This window comes from Sceloporus occidentalis, unplaced genomic scaffold (genome assembly GCF_023333645.1).
Source record: "Sceloporus occidentalis isolate IW3139 unplaced genomic scaffold, rSceOcc1.0.p SCAF_62, whole genome shotgun sequence".
Taxonomy (NCBI): domain Eukaryota; kingdom Metazoa; phylum Chordata; class Lepidosauria; order Squamata; family Phrynosomatidae; genus Sceloporus; species Sceloporus occidentalis.
In genome coordinates, this window is record NW_028317042.1 from 4422720 (window position 1) to 4440006 (window position 17287).

The window sequence follows — 17287 nt, forward strand, 5'->3', positions numbered from 1 at the left end:
GGACTTTGCTATAAATTATGATGGTTCTGCCCCAGTGAGCTTCTGCTGTAGGAAGAGCTTGGCTGGCCCTGTATAATACAGAGTTAAATCAGCATGCTTTCCTTATAGTCTCCTTATACTTTATCCGGGGCCAGCTTAACTACTCATGCTGGAGGAACTTGCTAGTGTTGGCTCTTCATAGTGATGTGAGAAAGTTAATGGAGTCATGGAGGTCCTTTTTAATGGAGTCATAGAGGTCCTTCATCTGCCCCTGTATGCAGGTGAAGCTCAGGTGGGGCCCTGAGGCAACACTGTTGCAAGAAGCCCCATCCAGAATAATTATAACTTGACTTGCCAATTTTTTGTGTGAAAAACATAAACAAAGGACAAAACCTCCAAAATTCCATTTGTGTGCCTGCTTTGGCAATGTTCCCAGAAAATACACTTAAGGTTTGACGTGTTAAGCATTCATGAGTCCAATAAAGGTTCTGCTTATTAAGTATTAGCAGAGAACTCCTCAGGGGACAATCAAGTCTAGGATGCAAGAGGTTATATACAGCAAAAGACAAAAAAGGCAATAGTTTACCGTTCCAATGCCACATATATCATTACTGAAAGAAATCCCACCAGAAATAACTCTAAAACTAAACTTTTAATAGTGTCTTTAAAAACCTCAAACAAAACACCGATTTATAATAAGAGGAAGAAAATACAAATTAAATTCTCAGGGGTTCTGTTGAGCTCAAGCTACTTCTGCTGGGAAGCTGTTCCTCCTATCTACCACCCTCTCTGTAAAGTTAATCTTGCTGGCGTTAAGTCAAACTTCCTTACATAAAATAAAAGTAAAAATATCAGGGATACATGATACATCGGATTAGTCCCGTCCTTTCACCCCTGTGGTAAACTGAGGATTCTATAATATTTTAGGGCAGCTGAGCGAGGCAACATTATTTTTCTTTCTTTTTAAATCATTGTTATTTGTGGGGAATATTTCTTGGGGAACTAGTAGCTTGAGGCACATAAAACCTCTTATATTTTTACTTTTCTTTTATGTAAGGAAGTTTGACTTAATGCCAGCAAGATTAACTTTACAGAGAGGGTGGTAGATAGTGGTAGAGGCTAACACAGTGAGGGAATTTAAGAATTGCATAGCCATGAATTCTTCTGAACTAAGACAAAACCAAGAACTGGGTAAGGTTTGAGCCTTTATAAAAGATAAAACAGGCAGCCTAGATGGACTGAATGGGTCTTATCTGTTGTGCAATTTATTTCAGGTAAACTTTGCCATCAGGGGGCATAGAAAGACCTAGTGGGAGAGCGAGGGGGCACAGACAGCACTAGGGGACAAGGAAGGGCCACAAAGTGACTTATTTTGGGGCAAGGAAGTTTGATTTCAAATAAAAAAAGCCTTCTGGATTTCGACAGAACTGAAAATGAAACAAAAATGAAAAACCACTAGCATCTATTAAGGTCGTACAACAAAGATACAGGAGATGCCCCCTGCACTCTCCCCCTGCCTCGTTCCTGCACCTGCTAACTTACTTTCTCAAGCCATATTCTGGTCTCTGCTGATCTCTCTCTGCAGAAGCAGAGACCATGCTGACAGGAGAGGTGGAAGAAGAGAAAAAGGAGGGGGAGCAGGGAGGTCAGTATGTGAGACAGGGGAGAGGGTGTCGTGTACACAGTGCCTGCAATAGAAGCTGCCCTAAATTATAATATAACCCTTGCTTGTCTGTAGAGGTAAATTCTTATAGGCACTGAAATTGTCATTTGCATGGTAATTTTCTATTATTACATTTAATAAAGTTCTACTTAAGGTAAGGAAGACTTGCTTTACTTTCAGAGCCCCTGACATTTGTACTTTAATGAAATAAACTATTTGTTGTATTTGCTAATACGTAATTAGTAGCACCTGTTACATTTATTGGACTCACTTTTGCATTGCCAGTATTTTACTTACGCCGGCACCAGCTTCAAAGCTTTGATCACTGGCCAGGTGGCAACCTTAGTTTCGCCTGTCCCAAGGCTGTCCCATCCATAGAACAGTCATGCACCACCGCATGGAAAGTGCTTATATACTAAAGTATTAGTGTGTTGAGTCTCAATGACTGACTTTGTATGTATTGAAGATCACAAATACTATCATGACATCTCAGACAGCCCATTAAGTCAACTAAAATGCTGGAAATAAAATTTCATCTCATAACTCTAATTTTAAGCTAGTTTATAAATAAATACTAGTGCATTTCGGTAAACTCACAATGTTTAGGTCTCCTGTTGACCACACAGTCAGATATCTGGTTTGATTCTGCACATTGGGCCACACAGATAATGTCAAGTTCACCTTAAACGTGAACAACAATGCCACAATTGACAAGATAAAATAGTTTCCCCCCACGAATCCTCTACAGATCAAAGTTTATATAGGATTATGAACAATATTTGCCTCCCATAGCGTTGACCTTTAGAAGTTTTGGAGTTTAGGGATTATGACATTGCTTTAAAAAATCATAAAGCTAAGAGCTGTTGGCATGTTGGGAGACGCCAAGAAATGTGTCTAATCTTTATTGTAAGATAAACAAACTATTATATTCCAGATAGAGCCAAGCCAAACAATCAAGTTCTATTACAATTACAAGTTCGACCAGGGTACATTTTAAATGCACTGCTTTTTACATAGAGGACAGAAATTACCATGCCCAGGATGATCCAACTCTATGGGGAGATGCATTTTTAACTCCGATTTATGCTGTTCCCCTGATAAAGGGGCTGCTTCAAGGATCTCTTCCTGTTTTGCTTCCACTACTTAATTCTGTGTATTTATTCGTTTACATTGTACTTCGTTTACAGGCTTGCTGTTGTTTCTGATATATATGACTTTACGGAAATACTTTATGTATTTCTTCATTTTTCCATATAAAGGTTTAATGCGGACTGTGTATACATGCGTTTCTCTTCATACATTTGTCTCTTTGAAGTTTCTCTCCCACACCACTGAGGTATGACAACTGCTCACTTTTATCAGTTCCTCTTGTGGATTAGAGAGTCAGGATAAAAATAACTCTTTCCACTGAAATCCTTTTCCTGCGCTGATCTTCCAATGCCCTTGGCAACTGGGCTATCCTTGTGTCTCCGGCCCCCGGTGCAGACGGCCTTTCACTTTTCACCATGAGAAACTCCAGTGGAAAAACTGGAACATATAGCGCCAACAATTTACGCAGCGCTTAATACAATACATATATTCAAGGGGTATGACAAGACGAGAATTGACAGACTAAGACGAGAGAGCTCGGCTCGCAAGGGAATGGGGTGACAAACATAAGGCACAGAGACGGGTGAGAGGTAGTGTGGTGGTTGTATCGATGACAAGGAAGTTCTAGCAGCTAAGATGGCGCGGCTTCTCTTAGGAAGTGGGTTTTGAGATGTTTCTTGAATGGTGGGAGGGAGGGTGAAAGCTGAAGGTTCCTTGGGAGTAGATTCCAGAGATACGGGGGCAGCCCGAGTGAAATCTTATAGACGGGAAAAGGAAGAGGTGATAAGTGAGGAGAGCCTTAGCCCATGGGAAGAACGTAAGGATCGAGTAGGAGAGTATTTTCTTACGATGGCAGAAACGTATATGTATATTAATTTGAATAAATAATTTAATAAATATGATGCAGAATGGGAATACATTTTAAAGTAGATGGATAAATATGTATTTATGACATTTGTAAGGTTTGGCCCTTCAGCTACACAGCAACTCTAAGCATCCTCAGCTACCCACCAGGTGTATGGAACTACATTTCAAAAAGTTTTTCAGTCAGAATAATAACATTGCCATTATTAACTCTCCTTCCAGACCATCCAGGATACAAAATTTATAATTAAAAATATATATATTAAAACTACCTATATATTTTGCATTTTACTTTGAAATGAATGCACTTTTTTTGAGTTGGTTAAAGATAAGGGACTTTTTTATGTCAGGGACACTAAACCTTTGGCAGGATTTGGCACAAATAACAAGTCTAACCAACTTTTTTCTCTGGCTACCTTGACCTATCAACAATAGAAATTTAGAATTTGACAGCAGATGAGATGCGTTTGGCCCATCTAGTCTGTCCCTTTTCTCCTGCTTTAACCCCTTGATGACAATTGCCGGTCCGGGCACGTCACGGAAATTCAAGTCGATAACGACAAATGACGTGCCAGGACCGGCACGTCATTAAACGGGTGCAGAAAGCGATCTATTTTCGCTTTCTGCACCGAAACGGCGTTGCTGTAATGCCTCGACCTCGAGGCATTCAGCAACGCCATTATCGGCACAAAGGGGCCATCTCTGGCCCCTCCCCGGGGCGTCAACATCCGCCATACTTCGTTTTAAAAGCGTTTAGGAGGCGATCAACTGGAATGCCTCGATCAGGAAGCATCCAGCGACACCAAACACTTACCTTTGGATGGACTGTGACCGCTCCGGAGAGCGGTCACAGCCGCAGCTGCCGGTGATCTTCGCCATCAGCAAGATGGCGGCGGTCCGGGAAAATTCAATAAAGAAAAACAATAAAGTCTAAAAAGTTCGCTAGACAGTCTCCAGACCCTCTAGAGAACTCTGGCTCCACTTGCAGGTTGAATATAGGTACTGCATTCAACCATGCAAGTCAATGGAGCTCAGCTTTCTAATCACAGTGTGATTAGAAAAAATAAATTAAAAATAAAATAAAATTAATAATAATTAGAAACAAAATAGTAAAAAACCAGTAAAATGTAAAAATAATTTCCCACTGATGTCACTATCAGGGGAACCTTCAAGTTGAAAAAAAATGTTAAAAAAATAAAAAAAAAAGGCAAAAAAAATATATATATATATAAAAAATATATTTTTGTGAGCAAGTCCTAAAATTAGCATATTAGCTTAAAACAATTCTCGCATGGAAAGAGTTAAAATACTGGCATATTAAATGCCCATGGGGTGTCTACTTTTAAAAAATGTATGATTTGATGGGGTAAATTGAATTGGCCGGGTTCAACAAGGTCCCAATTAACACGGGGGGGAAGGATGGCCACACATCTAATTTCCAATTAGAAAAATGCACACGTACCAAATGTGGCCTTTTACTTCCCCCCAAAAATGACAAACCCATGCATGTGGGGTATCACTGTACTCAGGAGATGTTGCTGAACACATATTGGGGTGTCGTGTGACAGCGGAATATACCAGGAGCTGTAAATTCATACATAAAGTAGGTGTGTGTGGGAAAAATACACACACAAAAATACTACTGCAAACTTTGAAAAAATGCTGGTGGTAAAATGTGTGCATGCAAAGAGTTAAAATACCAGCATTTAAAATACCCTGGGGTGTCTAGTTTTCAAAAATATATCGTTTTGTTGGGCACACCGAAATGGCCCGGCTCAAAGATGTACCAAATAGGGGATGGGCAGTGGATCCCCAAATGCCAAAGTTCAACATTGAAAAATGTGCATGCCCCAAATGTGGCCCTTTTGCCCCTGAACAGCCAGGCAAAATCATTCATGTGGGGTATCACTGCGCTCAGGAGATGTTGCTAAACACATATTGGGGTGTTTTATGATAGTGACATATACCAGAACCTGTTTATTCATACCTAAAGTAAAATGTGTGAAAAAACAAATGCAAAAAAATGACTACCATAAAGTTTGACAAAGGCTGATGGTAGAATAAGTGCTTGGAAAGGGTTAAAATACCAGCATTTGGAATACCCTGGGCTGTCTAGTTTTCAAAAATATATGATTTGATGGGGTAAATTGCATTGGCCGGCTTCAAAGATACCCGAAATGGCACATGGGGGGAAGAATTACCAGATTTGGAAAAAATGGCTTTGAAATAGCAAAACGCTACCTGTACTTATTGCTCCATAACGTGCAGAAAAAAGCAAAAAAACATAAAAACATTGGGTATTTCTAAACTCAGGACAAATAGTAGAATCTATTTAGCAGGTTTTTTTATTACCTTTTATAGATGAGTAAAAGATTTTTCAACTAAAAGTTAGAAACAGTCATTTTTTTCTAAATTTTTCACCATATTTTATACTTTTTTTAATAGTAAATAATATGATACAATCAAAACAATGTCATATAAAGAAAGCCCTTCTTGTCCTGAAAAAAACAATATCTAATGTGTGTGCGTTCAGTAAACGGGAAAGAAGAAAATTACAGCTAAACACGAGCATCGCAGAAATGTTAAAACGGCCATTGTCACGAAGGGTACAAAAAGTAAAATCAGCCTTTGTCACGAAGGGGTTAAAGACTCAAAGACTCAAATAAAGCAGTCCTGTACTAGATGCCTGTAGGGTACCATTTTAAGTCACACACAGTGACTAAGTTTGGCAAATAGCTTGGGAGCAGAAATCCTGTCCAGATGGCAGAACATGAAGGGGAGGAGAAGAAGGGTAAAAGAAGACTAATGGGGGTTAGTGGCAATGTTGCCCCTGTCAACCCTACCATGCATGGAGCACCTAGGGTTCTGACATGGAGGTCTGTGCTGAAAGGAGGTGCCAACTTTTGTTTCCTTGTGTTTTTTTCATGGAGCAATTTGCAGAGGCACTTTGATCTCCCCAACTAGCCCTGCTAAATGGCTTCCCAAATTCTCTTGGGTGCCAACCATAGTGTTTGCCCTGTGATTTGCCATCCTATGTGACATATATGGTTAGAGCCAGTCCTGACTCCATTAAGACTACCTGGCCTGGGGTGCATAGCTGCCATGGATATGGCCTAAATGCCTCCAAAAATGCCACACTATGAAAATGGCTGCAACCTCCACCTGTCTGCTCACCCAGTTCCTTAGCATTAGGTGGCTTTTGCAAACTCACAGAAGAAGAAACGACTTGGCAATTTATTGGAAGAGTTTATTTGTTGCAGATCAGGGGGAAAAAAAATCCAACCAAATGAAATGCATAATGTTCCAGACAATGTGTGTAATCGTCCAAATAAACCCTTTTGCCTGTAAAACAAATACTAAAAACACAATTTAAAATGGTGTCACTTAGTGTACAGCTAATTTCTCACACAGTAATAATTAAAAAAAAAAATCCGGGAATTTTTGTTCTTTTAGCAGTTTAATGAGAAACGGTGAGTATTTGGACCTGTAAAGTGATCTCGCCATAAATCAGAGACACAAAACAGAAGTCCTTAACTCTAATAAAATGGAACTTTCATCAGCATATTGAACAATTTTAGAAACTGCCACAAAATAATGGTGTTTAAACCAACAAAGAAGGGGAGGGGACTAAAAAACAGGCGGAACAAATTAACGGAGGTATGTAGTTAAGGGCAGATTGAGGAAATTGCCCCTAAGAGGCCAAGTGAGTCCAGTAAACTCTTAATGAATTATAACCGCCTTGAGATTAGGTTGCCGGACTCTCTTAGGGGTCTTAGGGAAATTGCTCCCTACCACATACATCGCTCACTGATTTGTAAAGCTTGTTATTTCTATCCCTTCGTTGTTGTTTTAACATAGTCATTTTGGGGTACTTATATCACTGGGAGCTAAGGTGTCCTCCTTTTGTTCTCTTTAAACATCTTCATCCCTACGTTGTCCTATCAAAATGACAAGCAAATGAAAAGATCAAGACAAGTGTATAGAGATTCTCATATAGCCCAAAACACAAGAAAAAAAATAAATAAATAAAAAAAGGGAGCATTTTAAACAATATTCTTTCTGTTAATTTTGTAATTCAGATAGTCCAGTGTATTGGTGTCTTTTATTTTTGGCACTGTTCAATATTAATTTAGTGGCATATTCCCATTAGCAAAAGTGCAGTTGTGCAGATATATATTTTTTTTCCCCCAAAGTTACCGGCAAAACAGCAATACAGGCTTACTTGGTGGAAGAAACAGATTATCAGAGACACTTGTAGGTGAACTGTAGAGAAATGCTAGAGTACTAAGTGAGTAGAATAATAACGGAGGATCTTGTTCCATATGTCATTGGGTTTAGCGTTTCCTAATCTATAGGTAACTGTTCATCACACCTCCACTTAAGTTTTAGTGACTAAACGTGTGTATTATTTCAAGTAAGCAACACACGGCCGTTATGTACATTCTAAGGCTTCTGCGGCATTTCAACAACCGGGCACCCTATTGCAGCGATGCACCAAGGTCCCAGAGTCAGAAATAACCTCAAGTGCTTCATTTCTAAAAGAATAAAACTAAAATAATGCATAAATGTGCTTTTTTGGGCAATTTGTGTGTACTGGGGTGGAAGAGCAAAGCATATATTTTACAACAGAGTGATGAGTGACACACAAGGGTTTCAACTGTGATGAAGATTTTAAGATTCCTGGAATGGTTGTAAAAACAAAACCAAAAAAAAAAAACCAAAAAAAAAAAATCCACTGGCAAGGAAAAAAACATAAAAAAATAAATAACGAAAGTTTGTGATGGATGGTCGTTTGTGTCTTATTACTGATGGGACGCTGCTTTTTCAGTAAACAGAACGGTGTTGGAACCATAGTCAAGGATGTTCTGCAGGACACAGTTCTAGGTTGCCATCAGAGATACTTCCTTTGTGCTGGTTGGCAGTGAGAGTGGTCGAGGACCTTCCCCATTTACCGCCTGGTACAGATACTGCTCCTTTTCCCACTGAAGTTGTTCACGGAGCTGCTGTTCCTTTTCTAGGGCATTTTGGGAACTCAGCAATTCCTCTGTCAAACGGCTGCACCAGAAAGAAAGAAAAAGAGGACATAGTAGCTGAAGGTCACTTATTCTCATTCTGATATTACGACAGTAGCATGGCTGTTGAAGGTACATGATGCCATTAGCTAATACTTATGAAGTTGTGACACGATAGAGGGCATAACTAAGGATTGTTCCTATATTTGTGCATGATCTCAGGCAATCTATGATGTCATAACAGTCAGGGCTTTAAAGACTTCATGGCACCAGAACTTCTAGGTTTTTTGGATTTCCGGACTAGTAGGATGGCATAGGCTGACTCTCACTATTTTTAATCTGTCAGGCAGTATATACAGATCTGTATATACTGTGATCAAGCTTCAGAAGTATCCAAGTAAGGGCCACAATGGATCACCAGACCACCCAAATCTTCATCTTCTCTAGCGGCACCCCCCCCCCAAGTAGATTCCTTCCTTTCCCTGCTGAAAACCCTGCTGGGGGGGGGAGGGGATCTTCTTGGTACAGCTCCAACTTACATAGACAACTTACATAGTGATGGTTGTTTGGTTCTGAATCTTTGCTGTTAGAGCTTCTATCTCATGCTCCATCCTGCTGACTTTTTCTTCAAGCTCTAGATTTCTGTCAGCCTGTCACAGGAAGAAGACAATTTCCGTAATACCATGTCGTCTAAATTGACCAAAAAGCGTTATTTATGATTTCATTTTTATGCTAGTTCCATATTCGCTTAGAGTTACACGCAAAATGAGAGACGTTAACGGAAATGTAATGGAGACTGCTCCATTTGCTGAAATCGGTCAGTCCCCTGTAGAGTATTTTTATGTGAAATGCTCTGCTGGAAAAACCATCATAATGATGGCTGCTGGGAGGATCCAATCTTGAAGCTAAATAGTAGGGGCAAATGGATTGGGAATTTACGAACATGGAATCCTACTGGATGTGCACACATCACCCAGCGCTACTAGCCACGTAACCCAAAGTCCCAGCACTTACTATTTCCTGGTGTTTAAAGAGTTTTTTCTCCTGCTCCTGGATCAGTCCCCGCTTCATTTCAATGACAAAGTGCAGGCTCTGCAGCTCTTGCTCCCAGAACTGTCCAGGGCTTCCATGATCCTGAGGATGAACCACAAGTTCAGTCTCATCACAAATCCATGATGCAGTTGACTATGTTGGAACTAACTTTAAAGGCTCATCTAGATGTATAAATGAGCTGTTTTCGACTAAGCAAATCATTTTGAAATCTCATTTCTCAACAGACTATGGAGGCGTCAGAATCAGTAGGTACCACGCAACCAGGAGACCACATGTGGATGGCCTTATAGATTTGCTTAGAGGTGTGGGAGACAAGATGCGTATAGGGCTTTACGGGAGTTTCACCATATTCACTGGATGGAATAAACTAATACTGCTGAAAGCAAACTATTCTGGATCGCTTTAAAACAACATGACTTAAGTGCTGTATGTAGACAGTATATATGTAAAGATGTAAAGGACAGGGCAGGGCTGGAATGCTGGTAATACATGAATGTGAACAGATTGTTAAAAGGATGAGATTAATATTGATTTTTCGAGAATAGCCGCTTTATGTTTAATACACAGAGAACGGATCATTGATACGATCTATGAGAAAATAACTCGTTTTCAACCAATACCGAACATATGATTGAATTACTCTAGAGGATCTAGAATCTATGTAGCTAAACTGTAGCCACACTCTATACGTTGTTGGTTTTCTGTTGGCTGCCCGGATACGCGGATGAAGGCACTGGGTCGCCATAATCGAAGTCGAAGTGTGTTTGTACCTCAATGTGTTTCTTGTAATCCTGATTTAAGACCGACTCCTCCACGCGCTTCATTTTTTCTTGGAAGGACGCCAGCTGGGAATTTAACCCAATAACAGTTTCCTGCAGGATTAACCATATAATATTTACAGTCATGCCAGCTGCTTTATCTGTAGTATGATATACTCATTCCTCTGTCTATAGTCACATATTCAAAGCTTAAGGCTGGGGCCCTAGTGATCTCATAAGAGAAGCCCTTGACTTTTGGGGAGTAATTAGAACATTAAAATAATTCATGTATAACATGCTGTCCCAAACTGAACAATGGTTCAGCCATTGAACCATTTTTTTCTTCCTAGGCATACCTTGTATACCACCCGTCATACACATAACCTGCCCCCTGCGTTGATCACGCTTACATCATCGGCATAGATAACAGATTGCACACCCCAAAGGCCAGCCATAATAGGACTTGCCCGGCACCCACATTGCACACTGTTTCTTACTATCTCCCCCTTTCACTTACCTTGAGGTCCTGCGGGTGGATCCTGAGCCTGACCTTTAGGAGGGGCTCTCACACACCCATAGAAATGCGCTATTACACATGCACACACACTCACAACAATTACAAGAAACTCAGCACTAACACGCATACCCAGACACTGGACACTAACACACATGCACACAAACTAGTGCACCCAGACACCCACATAAAATGTATGCGGATACTCAAACTAACACGACCAGACATAGACTCTGCACTCCTTTTATTGAGGGTCAGTTGGAGGGAGAACCATGATCTCCCCAACCGGCCCTGCTCCTTTAGCAGATCTACCTGGGGCTCCTCTTCTGCAGAGGACTTGACTACCCTCAGAGGAGGCGCCCCCACGTAGATCTGAGCACTATGCCAGCACCTACCTTACCTGTAGGTAGTGCCAGCCCTGGATTTAACTTTACCTACATCATGCCCCTTTCTCCATTCACTATAGTCAGTCCCAGACTGTCTATCAGGCGAACTGGGCAAACCTTTACCTTTTTGCCCCTGACGTCACAGATGTGTGGCAGCGAGATGGACACAACGAATGAACGCTGCTTCATTATAATATCCTTTACATACTTGCGGCCGAAGGTACATTATTTAGGATCCAATGGCCCCAAAGTGCCAGGGCTTCTTTTCTTTCTCAGCCTGGCCCCGTCTCTGATCACTGTCTCTTTTACTAAAAAGTTATTTTCTAGCTCAGTCTGCCCCAACTTTTCTACTTTTTCACACCTTCATCATGCATCCTTATATTATCCTTCTTGGCATATAAACCATGCTTGCACTCTTACAATCTGCTCCCGTTTCATTCTGATTCATTCTTCTTACCATTCAAGCTCACTTCCTTTTCCATCCTAGCCTTCATAACTTATTTTCCTTTCTTCATCAAGCCCCATCCCCCCCCTCTTTTCGCCCAATAAATGTATATAATATACAAGAGATGACTTCCTCCAGCAGGTGAAAAAGTCATGGTTTAAAGTTTGTCAAGAAGGCCTCTTATCAACTGTCCCTTAAGCCTTCTACGTAATGTACTGTCCATGAAGGACATTGGGGAGGATGGCTTCTAACATTCTACATAACTGAAAAGATTTTAGATTTCCATATATTCATTATAATGTAAAATAAATAATTTCAGACAATACAATTACAAGAAAGAGAGTCTATTTTTAATAAGACCCCAAACACTTAAAAAAATGTTATGCGTGCAACTGGTGGGGAGGTTTACCAAACTTTTCGTGTTATGCAACGTTACAAAAGATAAATAAGAAGTGTTCTGCTGTTTATAACCACATTATCATATTTTGGGGTCGTAGAACATGTACTAAACATTCTGATCTCCCGGAGATGAAAGACTTTGGGATCTGGATGGCACTTTTACCTTCTGTGTAATATTCCCCATTCCCCCGGCTATAAACAATATATCGTCAATGACGTTGTGAGAAATGGGGGGGGTGGGGGGTGGAGAACAGACCTGAAGGGAAGTGGTTATTTCTTCATAGTTCTCTTTCAGTAAAAGATTTTCCTGTTCATAAGCTGCCTGCAGCTCTGGGGAGGGGAGAAAATACAGTTCAAATTATGTCAAATAAAACCCAATGCCCAGTTTGATGATTATACCAACATTTATGTCGAAAAAGAAGTATTATTACTATCACAAATATTTGTAATAAAAATAAGTTACATGAACATTTACAGTCATCTACACGGGGGGGGGGGGGGGGATTCCAGCATCATAAAATTAAGGTTGCCATATGGCGTGTTAAATAGGCAACAAAACAAGGTTATTGTGCGCCGGTGCCCATTGGCACCAATCAGGACAAAGGATGATGGTGGTGCCCCTGCTAGCTTAAGGCCCTAGGCAGCCGCCCAGTTGTCATATATCATAGGGACTGCAGCATTATTGCATTTTGCATTTTTACATAAATATTGCTGGTTGACTTGCTCGTTTAACTTTTTACCTGCAAACTTCGCGTCCAGTTCTTCTTTTATTGCCGAGGCCTGCTCGGAAAGGCGCTTTTCTACTTCAGCATCTCTATCTCTCCGCACCTGAAACACAGAATATGTTGAAAACATCCAATATGCCTATTATACTATGAGATCCACATGGAGACCCCTTTCTTTCTTAATCCCGATTTGGGATCACACAAGTGTAATTCTGGCCGAGGACACAATTCAGGAGCAGACATGGTTTTCTAACTTATTATGTAGAATGGGATAGGAATGCTTTCAAAACCCTGTTTGCGCATGTAAGATCAAGCGATGAAAGGCAGTCTTTGATCTTTTGCTATTTTAAACTTTCGGTCGTACACACTATAGCCTCGCATTTCATCAGATTCAATACACCTTGTCATACTTAATCCATTCCATACGTGACAGCGGAACGCAACATACCTGTATTATCCACGTATTCCCTGCTGTCCTTGAACGGACGTGAAAATTCAGATTAAGGTAACCGTTTAAACGGTTTTGTTAAACAATATTACTATCTACATACAAATATTTTATTTGGGTAATTGCTTTGGAAAGACAATGTTCGATTTCGGGAAGAAATCCAAACAGAACATATCAGATGGATTTTATACAAACATGCACTCCATCCAATATTTTGGACACATACCATTTGAAAGTATATGTTTGGGTTTTTTTAAATCTTAAATTATGTAATACAAAACATATAAAACATAATTTGCAACAAAATTATTGTATAATACTAAAAACGAGAAATCAGTAATTATTTATTCTACTGATTCATACCAGTATGTTAAGCAAATAAACCTTAGCAGGTTTGTATTTTTATTCTTTTCTCTATATGTTTAATAACATGAAAATAGCAGAAAATAGGAAAATGCCTTAAACCCTTTTTCGTTATAAAATTATATAAATCTCAATAAGGAATAGAAGAAAACTCTATAGACTTGAGAAAGGGATCTGCCAAACTAAATGCTTCTTTATTACATGAGGATCTTTAAGCAGGACTATGGATATAAAAGGGTTGCGCTTGTACTTAGAACATCTTACTTCCTAAAGTGCCTTGATCTCAGTTATCTGATTGGCTGTCTGCTTTGTTTCTTTTTATAACCGTCTTTTTTAAAAAAATTTAAGAATTAAAAAATTTAAAAATTGTGAAACGTATCCAGTTGTAAACTCCAGAGGTACGTGTGAATGCTTGAATTTACTAATTGAGTAATGACTCTCCACCAGAGCTGGAATAGTTTCATAAATATTATAGATGTTAGCATCAAAGTTTAAGGTATATGAACAGAGAATATATTATAAGAAACAGAATAACACCTACTGATCATTGCACACCTTGGACTTTAAAGCAATTCTCATATGTTAGCTGTTAGTTATGGGGTAGGGTATTGGCCTTTTTGTGAAGAAAACTTCAAAGCTGCAGGGTTAACAACGAGCAAGTGACACAAAGGATCAAAAGACACAGAATTTCCCATCTTTGTCTAAACGTGGAGGCGATAAATCAAAACGCTCAAGGGATTGCTGGATAGTGTTCACACCAGACCTGTTCCAGCAACTCTTGTTTTTGAGCCTCCACCTCGGTCTTGTGGACCTCTGCCATGGATCGCTTCTCCTCCTGGTGTTTCTGAAGGATCTCTTTAATCTCCTGCTCATGGTGAGCGATTTTCTGGAGCAAGTCATTAAGGCCATGGAAATTATCTGAGTAGATAATAAAGCAATAGAAACAAAAATGTATAAAAAAAAGTATAAACTGTTTCCACACGCCTTTAATTAAGTCTTTCTATAACATAACATTTACCAACCACAGCAGTTTCTTTGAACCTTTCAATACTGAAAGTGAAATTAAGACGTACTGCAAATCTAGAATTGGTAAACCTCTTATATTAAATTAATGGATTTAAGAGCCCCTAAAATTGATAGTGTCTATGAGTAGGGTATACGGGTTATTGTCAGGTTCCAAACTAGATGGAAAATAATTCCATTTAAGGTCTGCCATATTTGCTTTCAACTTGGCAAAGCCCCATGTATGACCACATACCACCACTGGATGAGCTGGCCCTATACAAACGCATAATCTAAAGCGTAACAAGACTTTAATTCATTGATTTATCTATGCACTATACAGGGCCGGTCAAGCTCATCCTGCAGCAGAAGTTCACTTGGGTTGGCTCTTCATATGGTGAATTTGGCAAGTAAACTAAAGGAAATTAAAACCACAACCCTCCTTTAAACTCTCCCCTTAGTGCATATACTGCTTTGGGTTTTGCTTAACTCAAGCCGACTCAGATCATAGTGAACAGACCCCCTAAATATGTCCAGTCTCACTGTACAGCCAGGAGAAGTATTTGATGTATGGAATCCAAATCTGTTTTAGTGCACGGCAAAACGCTGACACGGTTTTAAAGAGTCTGAATACAGTTGCTACACGTTACTTCTTTCAGCAACTAAAAAAAAAGTCTGGCAGTGAACTGCCTGCCAAAATAATCTCTACAACTTCGTCGGCTGCTTTACTAAGTTCATCAATAGCTGGAATTTGTGGTATGGAGTGCAGTAGTAATGAAGGATCACACCATGATTATATTTAGAGAACGGTCATGTATCCTCTCACCAGTTGGATCATTCAGCTCTTGAGAGGTCTCCTTACGTTTTTCTTTTCGTTGTTTCTAGAAGGAAGAAGCAGAATGTTAATGTGTCTGATAAGAAAAAGACAGTCTAGAAACTGGAAAAGGTAATACACACAAAACTATCCCTTGAGATGTTGGTCAACGGACTGCATAGTCTATAGCTCCATCTGGCAAGGCACAAACCCCATCATTCTTGGCAGACAATAAGGCTACTGGTGATAGTTGCAGCCAAACCACAACACCAATTGTTAACAATTACTTGTCATCAGGCATTTCCCTCTGGTAGGTTTCAATGCTGACACACATTGAAAGGTCATCGATGGAGGAGACCCAGAAAACCCCACTACACACAAACCTCCTACATAAATTTAAAAAAAATGCAATATATGCAATATATGTAATATGTTAAGGACAGATGTGGTCCTCGGGATAGTTCTGAACATAAATTGGGACATTGTTGAGCAGTGGCACCTACTGTGTAGTAGAAATGCAGAAAATGTTTTTTGTGGGGTTTTCTTATGGTTTTACATTTTAGGACTAAAATGATTTTTGTATTTCTAAGCTTTTAGGAGAAGGCCATTCTTGTCCTGGGCAAAATCATTTGTGGGGGTACATATGGCGATCACGGTATGAAGACACCCCAGCCATGTATGGGTTAACTAACATATTTGTCTTGGGTGATAAATGACACTGGATGGGGTCACATGGCTTCCAGATGTGAACCAATTACATTACAATATACATGTTATTTTTGAACAGCACATTCTATAGAGAAAGTGATTTTCTCTTAAGTCACCACAGATTTTGTGTAGTTGCACTACATGTACGCAAACAGGTTGGGAGATGTTCATACCTGGGAACTCTACAGGTCTCACCCGGAGACTCTGGGTAAAGCACTGTTTCTCTGGGTCATGGCCTGAAATCATTTAGACATACCCCACTGACCCCCATGGCCATTTCCCCCTCCCACCCCAACAGAAATATAAAGAAGTTGGGGATAGCCCATCAGCAACATCACCGGCACTGCTCACTGATGTCATCAGTTCCACCCGCTGACTATGTCAGCACCATTAACTGATGACATCAGCACCTGCCCACCGGCATCATCGAGCTACACGAGGGAGGGCTCCAGGGATCTGTTGCAGGTCATATTCTCCTTAGCAGGGTTATTATCTCACATCTCAATATATCCTGGGATACACAACAATAGGTGGTAAAACCAGGAGCAAAACACAGTCAAATTACAGATCAGCATTCCTGGCTTCCTTTAGCATGGACGTGCCAGGAAAACTTGACAATAGTTTTAATTTTCAGTGATCTGACCGGCTCTCTGGCCACATTTTAGGTGTCCCAATTCGGACACCTGTGTTGACGGGGGTAGCAAGAGGTAGGGTGGGATGGGCCTGGTGCCAGAAGTTGCAGGGGCAGGGCCACCACTCTCCTTGGAAGATCTACCTTGTGGGGCTCGTCTTCAATATGTTGTGAGGAGGCAATGTGGGAGTTTGCAATGGAGGTTACCAACAATAGCACAGAATTCCATTGATTTTATAGTTTCATGGAGGAGGCCAGAAGATCTCCCCATCTAGTCAATGATCCAAAGCCCACAAAAATGGGACATTTGGGCAAGCTACCCAGGACTGTTGGGATGTATAACACAGAGAGAACACATCTTGCTTCCAAGGTGAGCTCAGCCATTAGGGGAGAATGGAGGTAAATCTATATAAGAATTTATGGGAAATGGTGAA

The 17287-nt window shown here is 40.2% G+C and overlaps 1 protein-coding gene across 1 annotated transcript; it reads right to left on the minus strand.

Moving 5' to 3' along the window:
- Positions 1-8475: 8475 nt before the first annotated feature.
- Positions 8476-16646, minus strand: LOC149287327 (coiled-coil domain-containing protein 69-A-like). The gene is made up of 9 exons (XM_089493027.1): positions 16641-16646; positions 15527-15581; positions 14462-14616; positions 12903-12990; positions 12419-12492; positions 10431-10532; positions 9622-9741; positions 9160-9257; positions 8476-8650 (listed from the first exon to the last, which is right to left on the minus strand). The coding sequence occupies exons 1-9, from the start codon at positions 16644-16646 to the stop codon at positions 8476-8478; spliced, it is 873 nt and encodes a 290-aa protein (XP_089349153.1).
- Positions 16647-17287: the final 641 nt, after the last annotated feature.